The sequence below is a fragment of the Urocitellus parryii genome, chromosome 4, assembly GCF_045843805.1.
Source record: "Urocitellus parryii isolate mUroPar1 chromosome 4, mUroPar1.hap1, whole genome shotgun sequence".
Taxonomy (NCBI): Eukaryota; Metazoa; Chordata; class Mammalia; order Rodentia; family Sciuridae; genus Urocitellus; species Urocitellus parryii.
In genome coordinates, this window is record NC_135534.1 from 63,293,665 (window position 1) to 63,311,497 (window position 17,833).

The following is a 17,833-nucleotide window of genomic DNA, read 5'->3' on the forward strand; positions in this document are numbered from 1 at the left end:
ACCTGGCTATTTCCAGGATGTATGCTGGTACAGCCCTTGTTAAATAGGATAGCTCTTCTATATTCTGCATAAGTTGATATGTTTTAAAATCCAAGTGAGAAGAGTTTGTCGATCTAAACTCAAAGGGACATAATTTGGTTAATCCTCAGCTGCTGTGTCCAATCACTATTCAATCACACCCCTTTTCCATGGCAGGCTGTCCCTCCAGGCAGACAGTGTCACTAACTGTGCTACCTGTGCTTCTCCAGGTTCGTGAGTATTGATTCCATCTGTCCAATTTGCAGGCTGCGAGATGTGTCCAAGCAACCACGTATGCTGCCCTCGGCCCTGGAGGGCAGACAGTGGTCTGGCAGGATGGGGAGAGGAGAGTGACTAGGATCGGCCCTGGGGCTGCTAACCCAATCAAAGGAAATGGGCAATTCACTTCACAAACTTGGAGGCTAAAGAGGGTTAGCAATCCCAGATAGTGACTCATTCTGTAACCTTAGAGAAGATTCCTTTCACTTTTAATAAAACTCAAAAGGCAACAGCCCATCATGGGATACAGATAGGACTAAAGGAATCATGGCTACTCCATTGCCAACCATGGCACTAAACACCTTGTCAGATGACTTAAAGGTTTTTTTCTCCAACAGCCATCACATACAAAACATCTAATCCAAAAAGATCAGGGCCTTCTTGGAGACACTAGAGCACTACATGAGTATGGTTCACAACTAGCTTTGATGACTGAAAGATGCTCACCAGAACTAGGGGCTACCTCAGGACAGAAAAATAGTAAGAAGCTAGCAAGGTTAGAGAAAATACAGGAAGATGGCTAAAAACAGGGTTAGTAGTAGGCCTGGACTAGGAATTACCAAGAAATTCAGTCAAACAGAACCAGGAGCCAGGCACCAGCCAGTGGAGGTGTCTGTAAGACAGAGTAAAAAGCCAGATCAATGGGGTAAAACAGTAGATTATAAACTAGAGAAACAGCCAGAAATCAAGGAATACACTTGGTACGAGAAGTTAAGGCAAAGCATAAGCAGCCTCCAGGAGCAAATGAGCAGTAAGGAGACATTAGAATTGAAGTAGTTTCTGCTTCTTTTGCTTTCTGCTAAAGCAGAAAGAAACATATATGGGAAAAGTGATGGACATGGGGAGGTGGTGAGTGAACCCACCTGGCTGACATGTGGAACACAGGATCAACAATAAGAATAGAAGCCAAGGCACAAAGGTAGGCAGGCACTGCTATCAGAGTGATTCACTAAAGGACAAATGAAACTCTCCTTTGTTCTGGTGATGGCACACTGGCTGCCACATTGCGGAATTAGATTTAGGTTTACTGCCTTAAATTTGAGTAGCTAGTACCAAATGGGCTGTGGTATAGAACTAGGTTTTTGTGGGTTTTAACAAAAACAGAAAACATCTCCACTCAGAACTACTCCACAGGTACTCACTGTGCAAAGGCTCAGGAAGATTGGCAGTTCTCTTGAGCCAGCTAAGGATGTGGCCTCCAGTGAGGATATGCCTAAAAAATGCCACTACCAACTTCAAAGGCTAATCCCCACTTGCCCTATTTCCCTTACTAATTTGGGGAAGCAGAGCGTATCCATAGCTCAAGAGGTGTGCTATATTGCCCCTTACTTCTCTATCAGTTCTCAGGTAACTAACAGACAGTAGCACTTTGCTTCAACTCACATTTTAACAGAAATGCTAAGATTGGGAAGCCCAATCAAAAAGGGAGGCAAGGACATGAACAGTCAATTTCCAGAGAAGGAAACCAAAAATGGATTATAAGCCCGGGATGAGATACTCAAACTCATTTGTTATTAGAGAAATGTAAATCAAAACAACAAGGCATTACTTTAAATTCAACATATTGACAAAAGTTAGAAAGCTGAAAAGTGCCAAGTAGGGATCTGAAACTCTTCATGCAATATCAGGGTATACAGACTGGTACAGCCATTCTGAAAGCCAATTGTGGAGCACTTCACCAACTAAAGCACCTTACCCTGTGACACAGCACTTCTGCTCCTGAGTATTTATTTCCCAGAGAAATTCTTATGCAGGTCCATAAAAGGTAACACAGAGACTTCATCACAGCCTTTGCAGCAGTGGGGAGTTGCAGGCAATCAAGTGTCTATCACTGGGGGAATGGATAAATTAAATGTGGAAGCAACACACTATGAAACAATGCGGCAGTAAGAAGCAACAGGCTGGATATATGTGCAGCAACAGGCTTACATGATTTTTTTTTTTTAAAGAGAGAGTTTTAGAGAGAGAGAGAGAGAGAAAGAGAGAGAGAGAGAGAATTTTTAATATTTATTTTCTAGTTTTCGGCAGACACAAGATCTTTGTTTGTATGTGGTGCTGAGGATCGAACCCGGGCCGCATGCATGCCAGGAGAGCGCGCTACCGCTTGAGCCAAATCCCCAGCCCTAAATTGAGAGAGAGAACTTTTTTTAAAAATTTTTTTTATTTTTTAGTTTTCGGTGGACACAACATCTTTTTTTTTTTTTTTTTAAGTGATGCTGAGGATCGAACCCAGCACCCTGCGCATGCCAGGCAGGCGCATTACCGCTTGAGCCACATCCCTAGCCCTCGATTTTTTTTTTTTTTAAAGTCTGGAAATGTAGCACAAGCAAAGACCTGGGACCACACAAACAGTATGGCGGGGTACAGTGGTGCATACTTATAGTCCCAGATTTTCAGGAAGCTGAGGCAGGAGCTTGAAGCCAGCCTGGGCAACACAGTAAGACCACATCTTAAAATCAGTGAATCAATCCATCAGTGAATCAATAAATAAAGGATTCCCAATGCCCTTCCATTTATACATTAATTGAACTTTGACCATTTGTTCCAGAAAGTTATTCTTTCTAGGAAATCTCTCAATTATAAAACTTCCCATCTGGCGCTGGGGGCTGAAGAATTAAGGACCCAATAAAAATAATGAACTCCTTGAAGTTTACACCAAATCCCATTGAAAATGTCACTCCCCTGCTTCAACTGGTTGGTGCTCATTTACCTTCAGAGCGCCTTACTGACATCATCAATGCAACTGAGCCTTCTAACTCCCGGCCTGGTTCCTGTCCTTCCTCTCTGCCCGACACCCAGTACTCACCTCCATAGTATTGTATCATGATTGCCTGTTTACTAGTATTAGTTTTCCCCTACCAGTCTATGGGGCAAGAGCTGTGTCTCAAACTTATTTCTCAGCTCCTTTCTAGCACCTGGATCATAGTAAGCACTCAATAGATGTTTTCTGAATGAGAGCATGAATGAAAAATAAGTGAAAGAAATCACTATTCTTTTTTTTTTTTTTGGATAGAAAATGAGAGGAGGGGTAAGGAAGGTGCGCAGTCTTCTCCCATCTGAAGGTCCAAGCTAGGCTGGCAGGTAGTTAGTTGTAAAACCTCCAACTTCCTCTCCTGGGCTACAGGAAGTTCCCAGACAAAACTGAGAAAAGGAACAGGAGGGTGGTCCTTAAGTGGAAGCTCCCGAGAATCAAGGAACTCCATTTGGAGCCACAGCCAATTAATTTGTTGATTGGGCTGTAACTAGTTTAGAGTGGAAGCACATGTTGGAAAGCTGGCTGGCACTGACCTCAATGAGCTCTTCCTTTCAGGACAAGCGGGGGTTCCAATGCACTGGAAGGCAGTTACATCGATCCATGTTAAGGCTTTCTGATCTTGGTGGCCGCAGGGGCTTGGGGTCCTCACATTGTTCAGAGAAGAGCAAGGAAGTCTGTGGTATGAGCTGAGGTGGGTGATGGGCCAGGCACATGTCAAAGACGGCTGGCCAGCAGCTGGAGTTGGTGAAGCAAGGAGGGGCAGTGATCCCAGCTCCAGGTCGTCCCCCACACAATGTTGAGCTTCAGAAGATGCTGCTTCTCCTCCTCCCCTTACCCACCCCCACATCTAAAGCACAGTGTCACTATGATGAGTGTCACAGGCCTGAAGACAAAGAGTGACCTATTCTCAACCCAGTGCACACCTCAATGAGGGGAAGAAGCCAAGAGGTCACAGTTCAGGAGCTTTGCTAGAAAGTCAAATGAGCTGTATCTCATTCAGTAACCTGGTCTACTGGCTGGTCAGGAAAGCTGGGTGGCCTGACTAAAAGCATTGGCATGTGTTAACTCTAGAAGCCTGGTGGCATGGGAGCAGGAGCTGGGGAAAGAGAGGGCAGGGAGAACAGTTTCTTTAGGAAATGAATTAAGGATTAGGTAACAGGTAGGGTACCCTGTGTCAAAATGTGGTTCAATTTCCTCAAATGAGGATAAAAATCTTTATTTACTTACCTCAAAATTAATAATCATTCATAACCATAATGCAGCCACAATATGTTAGATGTACAATGACTTCTTCAGAACTTTGTAACAACTTGCAATGAGATATTAGTTCCATTTTATAAATGAGTAAACTGAGGTTCAGAAAGATAACATGAATTACCCAGTGTTCACATTAAGTAAGTACAGGAACCAAGATTTAAATCCAGGACAGCCTGGGTCCAAACCTGATGCACAATTCCCTAAGCCATATAGGTGCTCCCCTATATGACCATCCAATAGTTTGTTTGACTACCCCAATGTTACTGAGCCCCAACTATGTACCAGGCAGTGTGGAAATTTCAGATGATAGTTAAAGCAAAGCAGGTCACAGCTAGCTGGGATAAAAGGGAGTATGACTGAGATGAACAAGGGTTAAAATCAGTGGTGGACCCAGACAAAGGTGATGTAATTAGGGGCAAGGTTCAAGGAAAGTATCATATATTAAATAAAGAGCCAAGCAGTCAAGATCACCATCATCACAGGCTTTCCAGGACAGTCCCAATTTTGTACACTCAACCTTGCTCTAAATATACTTCCATATTTTCCAATCTTTTATAATGTGTGGCCAGAAAATCTGTGGGCCAATGTGGTCAGAACCTAGTTGTTAGGACTTCTTACTACAACATAGGCCTAGATTAGGATCACTCTAGGCAAACAACCCACCAAAGTATGATGAGGCTGATATATCTCTTAGACTGGGTGAAATTAACAACAACAAAAAGAATATTAATAATAGCTTCAGATACCTATTATGTACTTCCTATATGCAGAAAGTTAAATGCACTAGCCAGTTTTATGTGATTTTAAGTTTTGCAATGTAGCTGTTATTATTATTCCCCTTTTACAGATTAGGAAACTGAGAACTAGTAAGAGATAAAGTGAGGGTTTTTTTCCCCTCAAAAAAAAAATCAGCAAAATTTTATTTGCTTCCATTCTTTTGCCATTCACAAAAAAACAGAAGAAAGCAAAATGTTTTGAGTTTACAAAGATAAACGACCTCTTTACCCAGAGATCAAAACCTCAAATGAAAACAAGGAAGATAAAAGAACCCTCTCAGATAGAGTGAGGTTTATATCCAAGTATAGTCTCATTCCAGAACCCCTGTTCTTCACTACCATGTTATATCAACTAGACTGTGTGCTCCCCAAAACATGGGCTGTGTCTTGATTTCCTCACACACAGTGTCTTTATAGGACAATAGTATTTACTGAATCAATTCTCTTCTGGGACCTAGATGATGTACTGTTGACTCACGAAACTTTAAATTAATTCCTAGGCTTTAAATTTCTTAGTACGGCTAAGTATTGCACCTTGGATTTTACAGTTGGTTTTTGGTTCTAATTATTGACTACTCCCTTTTTTGTTTGTTTGTTTATTTGTTTTTGGTGATGCTAGGGATTGAACCTAGTGCCTTGCACATGCTAGGCAAGTGCTCCTCAAGGAGCTATCCCACTAGCCCCCTGTTAATTTTTATCAACACAGATTTAACCATTGCTGTAGCCCATTGAGATAATTTTTTTATATCCCCAATTCTTTCATCTAACATATCAGTATGTCTACAAGTTTCATTTAATCTGCCAATTTGCTTGGTACTTATCAATGACCTCAATGAAATCAGTGATATAACTACTTAATAGAACAGAATCCCATGGCTCACCACTTGAGTCTGCTCTCCAGTCTGCTGTCCATTCATATATAAACAATGAATCAGGTCATTCACCATTTATTAATCTGACTATTCTATTCCCCACATCATATTTTATTCATGTATATGTCGCAAAAGACAGCCAAATACTTTGCTGAAACCCAGGCACATCCACCATATCTACTGCAGACCCCTGTCCCACCAGCCTGGCAGCTCTATTGAAATAAGCAGCTTATGGCACCACTACTTTTAAAGAAAATGTCTTTTAAAGAAGAGGTACAGAGCTGGGTGCAGTGTTCATGCCTGTAATCCCAGCAACTTGGGAGGCTGAGGCAGGAGGACTGCAAATTTAAGGTCAGCCCTCAGCAAGTTAGTGAGATCCTGTCTCAAAATAAAAAATAAAAAGGACTGGGGATATCGTTCAGCGGTAAACCATCCTTAGTTACATTCTCAGTATTTAAAAAAAAAAAAAAAAAGGTACAGAGCAGGCACAGTGGTGTATACCTATAATCCCAGCAACTTGGGAGGCTTGAGGCAAGAGGATCAGAATTTACAGGCCAGCCAAGCAACTAAATGAGACCCTGGCTCAAAATAAAACTTAAAAAGGGGGGGGGGGATAGCTCAGTGGTAGAACACTCCAGGGCTCAATCCCAAGTACCACAAAACAACAAGAACAACTCACTCTGAAAAGAAATGACCATTAGCAAAGAGAAAAGAGAGGCAACAGATTGAAAGAGGGCTGGGGATGCAGCTCAGTGGTAGAGCACCTGCCTAGCATGTGTGAGGCCCTGGGTTCTATCCCCAGTAACATGAAAGAAAGCAAAAAAGAAGACGTACGTGTCTGGAGTGCATCACAGTCCCTAGAAAGGAACAGCCTTCCCCCAAAAGCTGAACCAGATGAGAACTGGATGTTTTCCTGTCCCCAACTGACACTTTCTATGAAGAAAACACTAAACACAGAACCCCAGGACAAGATAAGACACTGGAGTGGGGGAAAGGTACCCTGAGATTGTCACTTTAGGCAAATGAGCTGGCACTGCTTTCCAGGGAGCAGTATCTTGGGTTGCTGGAGGTCAAGGCATGCATCTGCCAAACTAGAAACGGGTGCATGCTGGAATTGGAATATCATTACTACAAAACAGGATTATCATGAACAACGATCCCAAATGGGATTAGAAATGATTCTTTGTTACTCAGAGATAATCGGCCATAGCAGCCGTGGTGGGAGAAACGTCAAACCCAGTACACTTTTCTGGGGGTATGATGTTGGCATTCTGGGCATGTGGCCAGCACCCTCACCCACCCTTCCTTGCTGGGAAATCCTGGGCACAGTCTTGCTTCAGGCAGATGGCCACCTGGGACAAAAGCCAGTCCCACATCAAGACACTCTGCTTAGGGGTCCCATGTTCTAGGCCCAGCTTCTTAGATTTAAAAAAAGGAAAAAAAAAAAAAAAGGATTGGAAAAAGAAAAAGAAACAAAGCCCTACTGATTCTGAGTCACCTGCGAGTTATTGATGAGAGACAGGTAACATTCTCACTTAATCAAAGGCAGGCTTACCTGCAGGCTATTTACTCTTTCTGGGATGACCTACACTAGGCAGCAGTATCAGTAATAATAATTAAGGCTCTACTACTATAGTACTATGCTACTATTAACTAAAGTGGTACACTCTCAAAGAGTATTTACTGTATGGCAGGCACCGCTCTAAATGCTTTACATGTATCTACACACTTAAACCTCAAAATAGTCTTTTGAGGTAGATCTGCTTATTATCCCCATTTTACCACTGAGGAAACCACCAGAGAAAAGTGAAAGAGCTTTCCAAAGTACCTAACTAGTATGTAGTAGAGCTTATATTTGAACCCAGGAAGTCTGGCTCTAGAGCCCACAACTGTTCCATATGCTAGATTGTCACAGCCAGACAGGGCTGTGGCCAAGGTTAGTTATAGTCTTTCCTTTGCATTCTCTGGTCCCCAAACCCTGCAGGTCCTCCTACTAGCTCTCCCTGCTTTCTCACCCTTGTGAGCCTGTGTTTACACTCATCCTTCTTCCAGAAATTCCCTCTACTCTCTACCTTTATCAATAAAATTCTGTCCATCTTTCAAGGTCCAACTCTTTAGAAAGGGACTCCTTTTGTGTCACCTCTATATAGCATGACCTCCCTACAGCACTCTATGTGGTTTTCTTTGTGGCACTGACCATATTCTACCACATTCTGTGATCCAAGTAGGACTTGTTTTATCTCTTTCTATTAGCTTTTTGAGAACAAGAGTGGTTTGTTTTTAGACTTCTCAAAATCATCCAGTACATAGTGGGTCATCAAGAAACCCTGAATGAGCTGATTTGACTCCTGGTCTCAGCATCCTTTGGCCCATCCATGGGCTTCTTCCCAACCTTTGTAGAGATAGTGTAGTCCAGTGGTGAGAATAAAGGTTCAGGGTTCAGTCAAATCCTGGGTCCCCCTTTTCACTTACTGGACAACTCTGGGCATCTCTGAGCTTCATTTCCCCTATCTATAAGACAGGGATGATAATACCTTCCCCTTTCAGGATTGCCCTCAGGATTATAGCCACCACAGGAAGAACTCACATGGCCCTGACACACTCACAAGGCACCAATCAATGATAGCTACCATCAGCATATAGTCTGGAGATCAGAAAGCATAAAGTGCTTGGATAGAAGGAAGCACCACTCTGCTGCATAGGCTGTGGACTCTACACCCCTAAGGTAGGACCTCCATGTGGTTAAGATCCCTAAGAATCCACATTGAAGCACAGGTGCAGGAGTGCCCTACCTGCTTTGCCTCTGGCCAGCCAACAATAAGGGAGAGCTTCCCAGGGAAGCTAACAGAGGTCTAGCTGCAAGGACAGATCAGCTCTGGTTTTATGATCACCTGTGGAGCTGTTGTGTCCCAGAAAGAAAGGTCCAGAGAACCTCTCCTGCACGACAGCAATCTGGCTTGGGTTACTGGTTTCTTAAAGACAGGGCTTAATGCTCCTCTCCTCTTGGTAAAGTGGAGGGAAAACAGCAAATGCTAAAAATAAATGGACTGCTATGAGAGAGAATTAAATGGTCTTCAGCCAAGGATGGCAGCATTTTAAAATTAACAAAGCCCAGGTACCACATCCAGGAAGGCCTTGGCAAATGCGTGTTATCCACTCATTAGCTCAATTCCTTGGGGACCCGGGCCAAGCAGGGAAGGCAATGCCGGGAACCAGTCCTTCCGATGCTGATGAAATGTACTCCGGGAGCAGAAGCAGGAGGAGGGAGGGAGACTCTCATGGGGAATTTCAAATAGTTCTGGTGCTTCATGCTTTGCCTGCAGTTCCCACCTTCTCCAAGGCAGGAGCCTGAGAAAGGAACCAGCAAGCCCAGGTAGCCTCAAACCCGAATGTCCCCACATCACCATTCTCTTTATGGATCTTGGTTCTTGAAACACACGGATCACAAAATAGGGGTTTTCCTGCTGGCAGCTTAAAGGTAAGAAGCCCAAGAACGATGTGAGAAAGGCACATTTGCAGTCCTGCACCCCAGACTTTCTCTTTGCTGGAATGAAGAATCATAAACTTTGTGAATTTATGTATGCACATTGTACATAATTTGTAAGATAAACTTTATCACTATTCATCAGTTATGATACACTTCATGATGTCACTGATAGTGTGAATTCACAAATCTTCATTCTGTTCGTGAATACATAGTACACTAATGTGAGATACCATCAACAATAAGAATTGAAAACATTCCAGGTGATTGTTAATAATATGAACTAATTTTGATTCCACAAACATGAATTCTCAGTATGCCACTGGTTGTAATAATAATGAAAGTTGGGAGAGGTATGGCAGTTACATATTTTAAAGATATGTAATTTAATGAATTTTAATAATTATACAAAATCATAAACCACCACCGTTATCAAGACTTTGAGCTTATCAGAGCACATCCAAGTTTGTACCACAAAAGAAATGTGTTGCATGGGTTGATTGGAATATTTCCATTACCCCAAAAGTTCCTTTACATTCTTTCCTTCTACTCCAAAACCCAATCACTAGTCTCTATAGAGTACTGCCTTTTCCAGAAAATGTCAAATAAATGGGATTTTATAGTAGATAGCTTTTTGTGTTGGTTTTAACTTAGTATAAGACTTTTTAGATTCATCCATGTTGTTGTATGTATGAATAGCTGCTTTTTCTTAGTGCTGAGTATTATTCTATTGTATGGATGTACCACAATTTGTCCATTTGCTAGCTGATGGACACTTGCAATAAATATTTGCATACAGGTAGGTCTTTTTTCTTTTGGGCAAATATCTAAGAGTTGGTACTGCTGGACTACATGGTGAATATATGCTTTATCTATGTAAGAAACTGCCAAAGTGTTTTTTAATGTGGCTATACCATTATACGTTCCTATCAACAATGGATGAGAATTGTTTTGCCTCCTTGTCAGGACTTGATGTGGTTAGCTTTTCTAAATTTTAGCTACTGAACTAAGTATGTTGTTGTATCTCATTGCAATTTTAATTTGCATTTCACTAATGACTACTCATGCTGAATGTCATCTCATGTGCATACTTGCCATCTACTACTTCTTTGGAGATAAAATGTCTGCTCAAATCTTTTGCTCAGTCTTTTTTTAAAAATTGGATTGTCTTTTTATTGTTGATTTGTTCATTTTTAAAATATATTCTAGATACTATCCCTTAATCAGATAGTATGTTTTGAAAGCTTCTTTTTTGAAGTACTAGAAATGAGAAGGACCTGAATCATACTACTTTTCTTCTACACCACTATTCCCTGCACATATTATCTGATGAAGGGAATAGGAAAGACTTAAACTTCCAATTTATAAATACCCTAGGGCTACTGGACAGCAGTATTTGGTATCTACTAAAAAAACTCATAAGACTATTTTTATCTCCACTCCAAGCACCCAACCATCACTAGGGCTTTGAGGAAAGCTACATCTGGAGAAATGACTGTCCTACAAACAGCTTTTGGCCCCCCAGGCTCTGCACCTCCCAAAGCCCTGTTCTGGTCCACCAGATTCCTGGAATGGTCAACAGTCGTCACACTCCATTGCTGGCCATTGTCCATTGGGAAAGGTAGGAGGCTCCCAATCCATCCCTCAGTAAAAGAGCAAATAGTGGGGCCTGTGGCTGCTTGGACATCAAAGTTGAGCAAACAGGCCTGGCAGACCCTGCTTCTCCGCCTACACATCCTGCAAATGCCATCTGAAGGAGCTTCCCCAAGGGGATCATGACTTTCAGCTTGTCATAGCATACATCAAAGTTTGCACCACACACGAACTGGGTGCCTGGGTTCGAATCAAGTCGCCCGAGAGCGGATACTCAGTCATTGTGATCAGTTTTAATCCTGTGTTTTCCCAAGTAATTAAGCCTTCTTGCTTATGAACTTGTGACTAAGTAAAGCATCACTGAGAGGTTGTAACATCAAAGTGCCTTCCACCGTCTGTCCATGTTTAGTAAAATTGGATTTCTTTCTCTTCTTAAAAAAAGACTAATTGAATTTAGCTGAAGGCTGGGTATATTTGCACTAGCCAGTGAAGGCTATGCTAAGTCACAGTGATCATCCTGGGACCCTGTGGCTTAGCCTTTAGCTAGGGTAGGTCAAAGTGCAACACAGAATGAGGCACCCAGACTCAGGCTAAACAAGTGCCTTGTGGCATGAGGCTTATGGAGGGCTCACTGTGGAGAAAGGGGCCAGGCCTCAATGACTGCTGCTTGAGTCAATACTATACCCAAGCTGTTACTGGGGCTGGCAAAAGGGCTGTCCTAGTAGATTGTTGGAAAATCTTTGGCAGAATGGTTACTGAGGACAATGGCCACATTACTCCAGTCCTTGATGTCAGTAGTCGAAGTAAGCTTCTTAGGGCAAAGGCTGTGGTTGCTTATTCTCTGAAAGCCCCATGGCCAAGCACATCAGCATCTGACACAGGATAGTTCTAAAAAATGTTTGCTAGATGCATAAGATAATATAAAAGATGTCAGAACAAAGTTCTGACCAAAACTCTGTAAGCCTTTTTTGTCTTGTCAGGAAACTTCAATGTAGATTAATATTCAGTTTCTCTATCTAATTTATAGTGAGTACAGCATAGTACCATTTACATGAAATTATAATGCATATCCATAATATGCATTATCAATGTCTAGAAAGACTGAATTCAGGTGACTGTCACTTTCTTCTCTATACTGTTTTTACAAAAACAATGAACATATTTTTGGAAAAGAAAACCTCTTGTTCAATCCTGATACAATTATCTTTCCTTTTACCAATACAATTTCTGATCTTCATCCAGTTTTAACTCTCTTGTGTATATTTCTATTTCTATTTAAGTCACTTCAAACTCTCTTTAGAAATAAAAGGGAATATATTGTAAGTTGTTTCTGCGTTTTTAAAAATTGACTATTCAAAACTAAATAAAATAACAAATACATAAAGAAATAAAGTTTGTAAAAAGTTAATCTTAAAGATTTGAGGATATTGTATTTTATATCCTTAAGGACTTAAAACATTAAGCAGGAACATGAGGGTGAGGTGACTGGGCTACTCTTGGAGTCTCTCTCTTTGAACTCAGGGACTGCCAACATTCTAAATGAGGTAAAGGTTTTCTGCTTTCAGCCTCAAATCAAGGGGTGCTACCCTTCTGTCTTCCCTTCATCCAAACCCAATTCAAAAGCCGGTGGCATTTCAGGTCTGGCCAATGTGATTCCAGAATGATTTGGGGATTTATTGGGGAGAATCAGTACAATTCTAACAAGGAAAAACAATAGTATGGGCCTACACACTCTGACCAATGTACTCCTGATACTCCCCTTTTCACATGTTCTACATTTCCTTTTTTCCATAGTACTTAACAGTTTCATGTCTTAAACAGTTTAATTCTGTATTATACCTATTGTTTATTGTCTGCTCATGCCTCACTCCACCCAAGAACCACGACCAATAGACAAATGAGCTCTGTGTTGGCAAGGATTTTGTCTGTTTATCACTGTTGTTATTTCAAGTACCTACAACAGTACTTAATAGTAGGGGCCCCCAAAAGTTTTGTGATATGAATAAATAGATTCAACCCAAGAGGGGCTGAGGTAGTTCAGTGGTAGAGCTCTTGCCCAGCATGTTTGAGGCTCTGGGTTGGATCCTCAGCACCACATAAGGACAAATAAATAAAATAAAGGTATTGTATCTATCTACAACTACAAAAAAAAAATTTAAAGATTCAACCCAAGAATATGCTCAGTTCAATAAAACTTTGCTCTCCTTGAATACTGGAAGGAAGAGGAGGGCACAAAGTGCTTTAAAAATTAGTTATTAGTTCTAGGAACCAAAGCAAATAAATATAAGCCAACACTCTCACTTTGCTCAACAAGCATCACTGATTTGCTAATGCCCCTGGATAAAGACAGAGCAATCAGTTAAACCAACAACTCATTAGATTCAGAGAGAAGTGTCCCCAAAAGCACATCTACTAGTTATCTGATCACTAATTGACAGTACTCTTAAGTGTATTGTTATTTCCTATTCAGTCTCAACTCTGAAAATACTATACCCAGAAGGGAACATATCTCCTCCTTTATCACCAGCTACTCCTTGTAGATGGAGACATCTGAAAGCTAGGGAAGAGGACTGGTGGCTAGGGTGGAGAATGAGTGATGGAGAACAGACTTGTGTAGACAAGTCTAACATAGCAATAACACCACGCCGTTTATAATCTGTAGCACACAGATTACCTAATTCTTTGTGTGTGTGTGTGTGTGTGTGTGTGTGTGTGTGTGTGTGGTACCAGGGATCGAACCTAGGGCTTTGTACATGCAAGGCAAGCATTCTACCAACAAGCTATATCCCCAGCCCATCTAATGTAATCCTTAAAAGAACACAGTGAGATTCTACTCTTCTGACAAAGAAAGTCGCTTTACTTCCATTTCTTTTTCCACTTTAGACTGTGAGCTCTCCAAGGTCTCTGATTATCTAAAGACCTAGCACAAGGCCTGACTCAGACAGACATTTACTAAATGTTTGTAGAATTAATGTGTTGTGAGCAAACAGGTGTCCATGTAGTTCTGAAATTCAACTGAGGATCATATCAAGACTGGATTTCAGGTCTCTCAACCACAGAGCCTTTTTGTATCAATTATCTTTTTTTCCACTTTTTGAGTGTGAGTGTGTGTGTGTGTGTGTGTGGGGGGGTGCTGGGGATTGATCCCAGGGCCTTGAGCATGTGAGGCATGTGCTCTACCACTGAGCTATACCTCCAGCATATACCAATTATCTTTTAAAGAAAAAGTGAGTGCTTGGAGCTAAAGACAACAAATAAGGAAACGGAGTGACTGACAATAAGTTCATGATAAAGAAATAGTGAAATAAATCTATTTCAAGAACAGCTAAGTTTCTTGGATAATCTGAGACAGATCACCCCTATACTCTTAAATTCAAGTTTTGCAGCTTTCCTCCCTATTTAGGACCCTTTCAAAGGTGGCTGATATTGGCAGAAAAAGGCCTGAAAAACCTTGAAGGGAGAATTAAAATTGGTACCCCCAATTATCAATTTCAGTGGCTGCTACTAAAGTGCTCAGTCTGTTTCCTTTGAAAGCATCCCTTTTTGAACATTTAAAGATAATTTTTGTTTTGAGATAGAGTCTAAGTTGCCCAGGCTGCCCTAGAACTTGGAATTCTCTGGCCCCCAGCTTCCCAAGTAGCTAGGACTACAGGTGTGCACCACTGTGCCCAGCACCTTTTGTACTTAATTCCTTTGCACAATCATAGCTACAGTGAATGTAGACTTCATGCCATCAGAATTATATCAACCCTGGGGCAAAAATCAGAACAAATTGGGATGGAAAGGCAGTGTCCAGCAATAGTCTGTGCTGTGGCATGAAGAAGCAGCAGTGAGATAAAATACACAACACCTATCTTGCAAGCCATCGGGCCAGGTTCTAAGACCTGTCTGTATGACTTCCAACAAATCACTTTTTCTCTTTGGGCTCAGTTTTCTCAGTTTGGAGATGAGTATAACAATACATATTCTGTGGATGGCTGTGAAAATTAGAGATAACTCCTGATGCAAGATGCACCACTTTTGATTTTTTCACAATACCTACAACCCTAAAGGAATGGGCACAGGTGGAAAGCAGCACAACCTTCAATAGGAGGGAAGGAAGGCCCCCACATTTCCTAGTTTCCAACAGAACCTCCAAAGAAAAAGCACCTAGTGGAGCCATTGCTAGAGAAAGTGACTGCCGGCTTCTTAACATGGATAGTCTATAGACAGTAAGAACATGATGATAACCAACACATATACACTTAACCATTTACAACAGGCTTTCAAACATTTGGATGCTAGGATAATGCAAATGACCTTGCCTAAGGTCACAAAGCCAATTAATAATGGAATCAAGATCCAAAGTCACACCTTCCCTTTCCACATCCACTATCCAATCCAATGCACCAGGTAAAGTCTGGAACCTGAGACTCAATCATGTCCCTGTTTCTGGAGAACACAGCAAGGGGAAGGCAAGGGTGAGAGAGTGGTCAGGAACATAGCTTGCAAAGAGCTAGGGGGAGGCTGTGTGGAGGGAGATTCTTACCTGTCATTTCGGTTGATGGCTGCCACCATGAGTGCTGTCCAGCCAAGTTTGTGCCTCGTGTTGACATCTGCACCTTCTGATAATAACCTGAAAAGAGGCAGAGAAAAATTTTCACAAACATGGCCTGTGGACTCTCTCCTGGGAAGCTTTCTTTGACTCACCTGGGCTACAGCTCTGCTTCCTTCCCCTTAATTTCACTTTGCCCAACTTAGAATGCCTACCCATGTGTCTTATTTAGGTGATTCCCAGTTTACAAATGGATCACATTTCTCAAGTTTATCTGTATTGTGGCTCTTTGGAAACTGCAAATCTTTCAGCCTGAGGAAAGATGGGAAGAACATTAGAAATGCTAGATCAGGTTTCTAGGAAAGCCCACAGAGATCTTATTTTAATCTATGCATCAGCACCTGGCATATAGGAGGAGCTCACTAATTGTCAAGTAAATTAACAAACCTAGGGTTTGAAAGTATACCACTAAAAATCTGAATTCTGGATCCCCAAAACAGGAGGCCCTGTGGTATGGGGTAGAGATGGGGAATATACAGAACCATTGATTACTCAGCACCCAGCAGGAGCAGGAACTGCCCCAGGCACTCTATACTTATGAGTTCCTTGCTCTCCACATAAGCTTAAGGAGGGTAAAATAGTATTTTTTTTTTCATGGATAAAGAAACACTCAGTGAGGGAAAAAAATCACTCAAGGTCGCACAGCGAGTTTAGGGGCAAGTCAGTGACTGAAATCCAGGTTGGTAATGACTTTATAAGTGGACTCCTTCTGAACAAATCCCTCACCACCCTTTCTCCAAAGACATATTGGCTCCATGAAACAAGAATGGCAAAGCCTAAATTGCTTTCAACAAACCAATGGCATGTGCTTTGCTCCTGTGCTGGATTCTGGATCCAAGTGAGGTGAAGACATGGGGTATGCTCTAGGGAAGCATACAAGCTAGTGGAGGGAGGACTTAGGATAGCAGGAAATCAAGGACTAGCACCAGCAGAGGAAGAGACTGAAAATTGAGACTATGATTCACCCATTAGGCAGGATGTCCTTATGAGGGACTAGTAAAAGAGGGTTAAGGAAGCTGAGAGGCTGTCTACACTGCAGTGGGTCTAGCCAAATGGGCACTGGGCAGAGCCCAGAGGCTTTGGTCTGAGTCCTAGCACCATTCTTAAATCACAGTCTGTAGTAAATGCTCCTCTGGACCAAGCCAAATAAAATGTCTATGCAGCTAAAGTAAACAAGCAAACAAGGCTTGGAAGGATGGTAAGAAACACAGTGTATCTGTCCACTCATTCAGCTCTGAGGGCCATGTGTCCTGATGCAGTGACTGAGACAGGTGTTGTTACGGCCTGAGAGGGAGACAGCCCACCAAGCACAGACTACGCATGTCAAGAGTGCTACGAATGGGGTCTAGAAGTTGTAGGAGCACAACAAGGGAACCCCAACCAGCCTTGGTGACCAGAAGACCTCTCAGTGGAGGTGATGATAAAGGGGAATTAGCCACATAAACAGCATCAGGTGTTCCAGGCAGAGGTGCAGCCTATTCACTCAGAGAGCAAGGCCAGGGGTATATGAGGTCCTACAAGAGATGTGGTACACCTGGGACCCAAACTGTGAGGGAACAATTACAGGAGGTGGAGAAACCCTCACCTCTCACCTCTGGTTTGGGGATTTCTTTAGATGAAGACCTGGAGCCTTATACCACATACTGTTAAACTTCTTTTATGAGGAAACAATTTCCAGTAGCAGTAGATGTTAATTAGGCTAAGAACCCTGGGGATGAATTTTCTGTGAGACAAAATCTAAAACCTCCTCTTCCTAGGTCAGCAGACCACATGGTACCATGGAAATGTGTGGTTCTGAAGCTTCAGAGTCTGGGCAGAGTTCTGATCCTAATTATAATGTTGTAGAAGGCCTCACTTCTCTGGTCCAGAAAGGGTCAGAAAATCAGGACAGGCTGAAGAAAAAAAGAGGTTTCTGAGCTGAAAGACTAGAACTCTGCTGAAAAGAATGGGAGAGTGTAGGGAAGAGGGAGGCAAGTAATACCAGTCAAGGCAAAAGGAACAGGATGTGATAGAGAAGCAGGGAACAGACATTCAGTGACCAGCAGACAGATCCATCTGGGTGACAGGTCACAGCAGAGAAGCAGACAGCTGCTGAAGCAAGCAGAGCAGTCACAGGTCCTCAAACACAGGTCTAGGTTGGGCAGCCAACATAAACCTTTTTGAGTTGTGAACTCTTTTGAGAATACGATGAAATTTCTCTACAAA

At 42.1% G+C, this 17,833-nt stretch overlaps 1 protein-coding gene across 3 annotated transcripts in view; it reads right to left on the minus strand.

The window, feature by feature from the left end:
* Positions 1-17,833, minus strand: part of Clpb (ClpB family mitochondrial disaggregase) — a 141,573-nt gene that overhangs the window by 98,405 nt on the left and 25,335 nt on the right. For all 3 annotated transcript variants that reach the window (XR_003301872.2, XM_026400990.2, XM_077797615.1), the window contains exon 3: positions 15,563-15,649. Coding sequence is in view for 2 of the 3 variants with exons in the window: in XM_026400990.2 (XP_026256775.2) it covers positions 15,563-15,649 (87 nt within the window). In the remaining variant the exon portion in view is untranslated. The remainder of the gene's footprint in view (positions 1-15,562; positions 15,650-17,833) is intronic.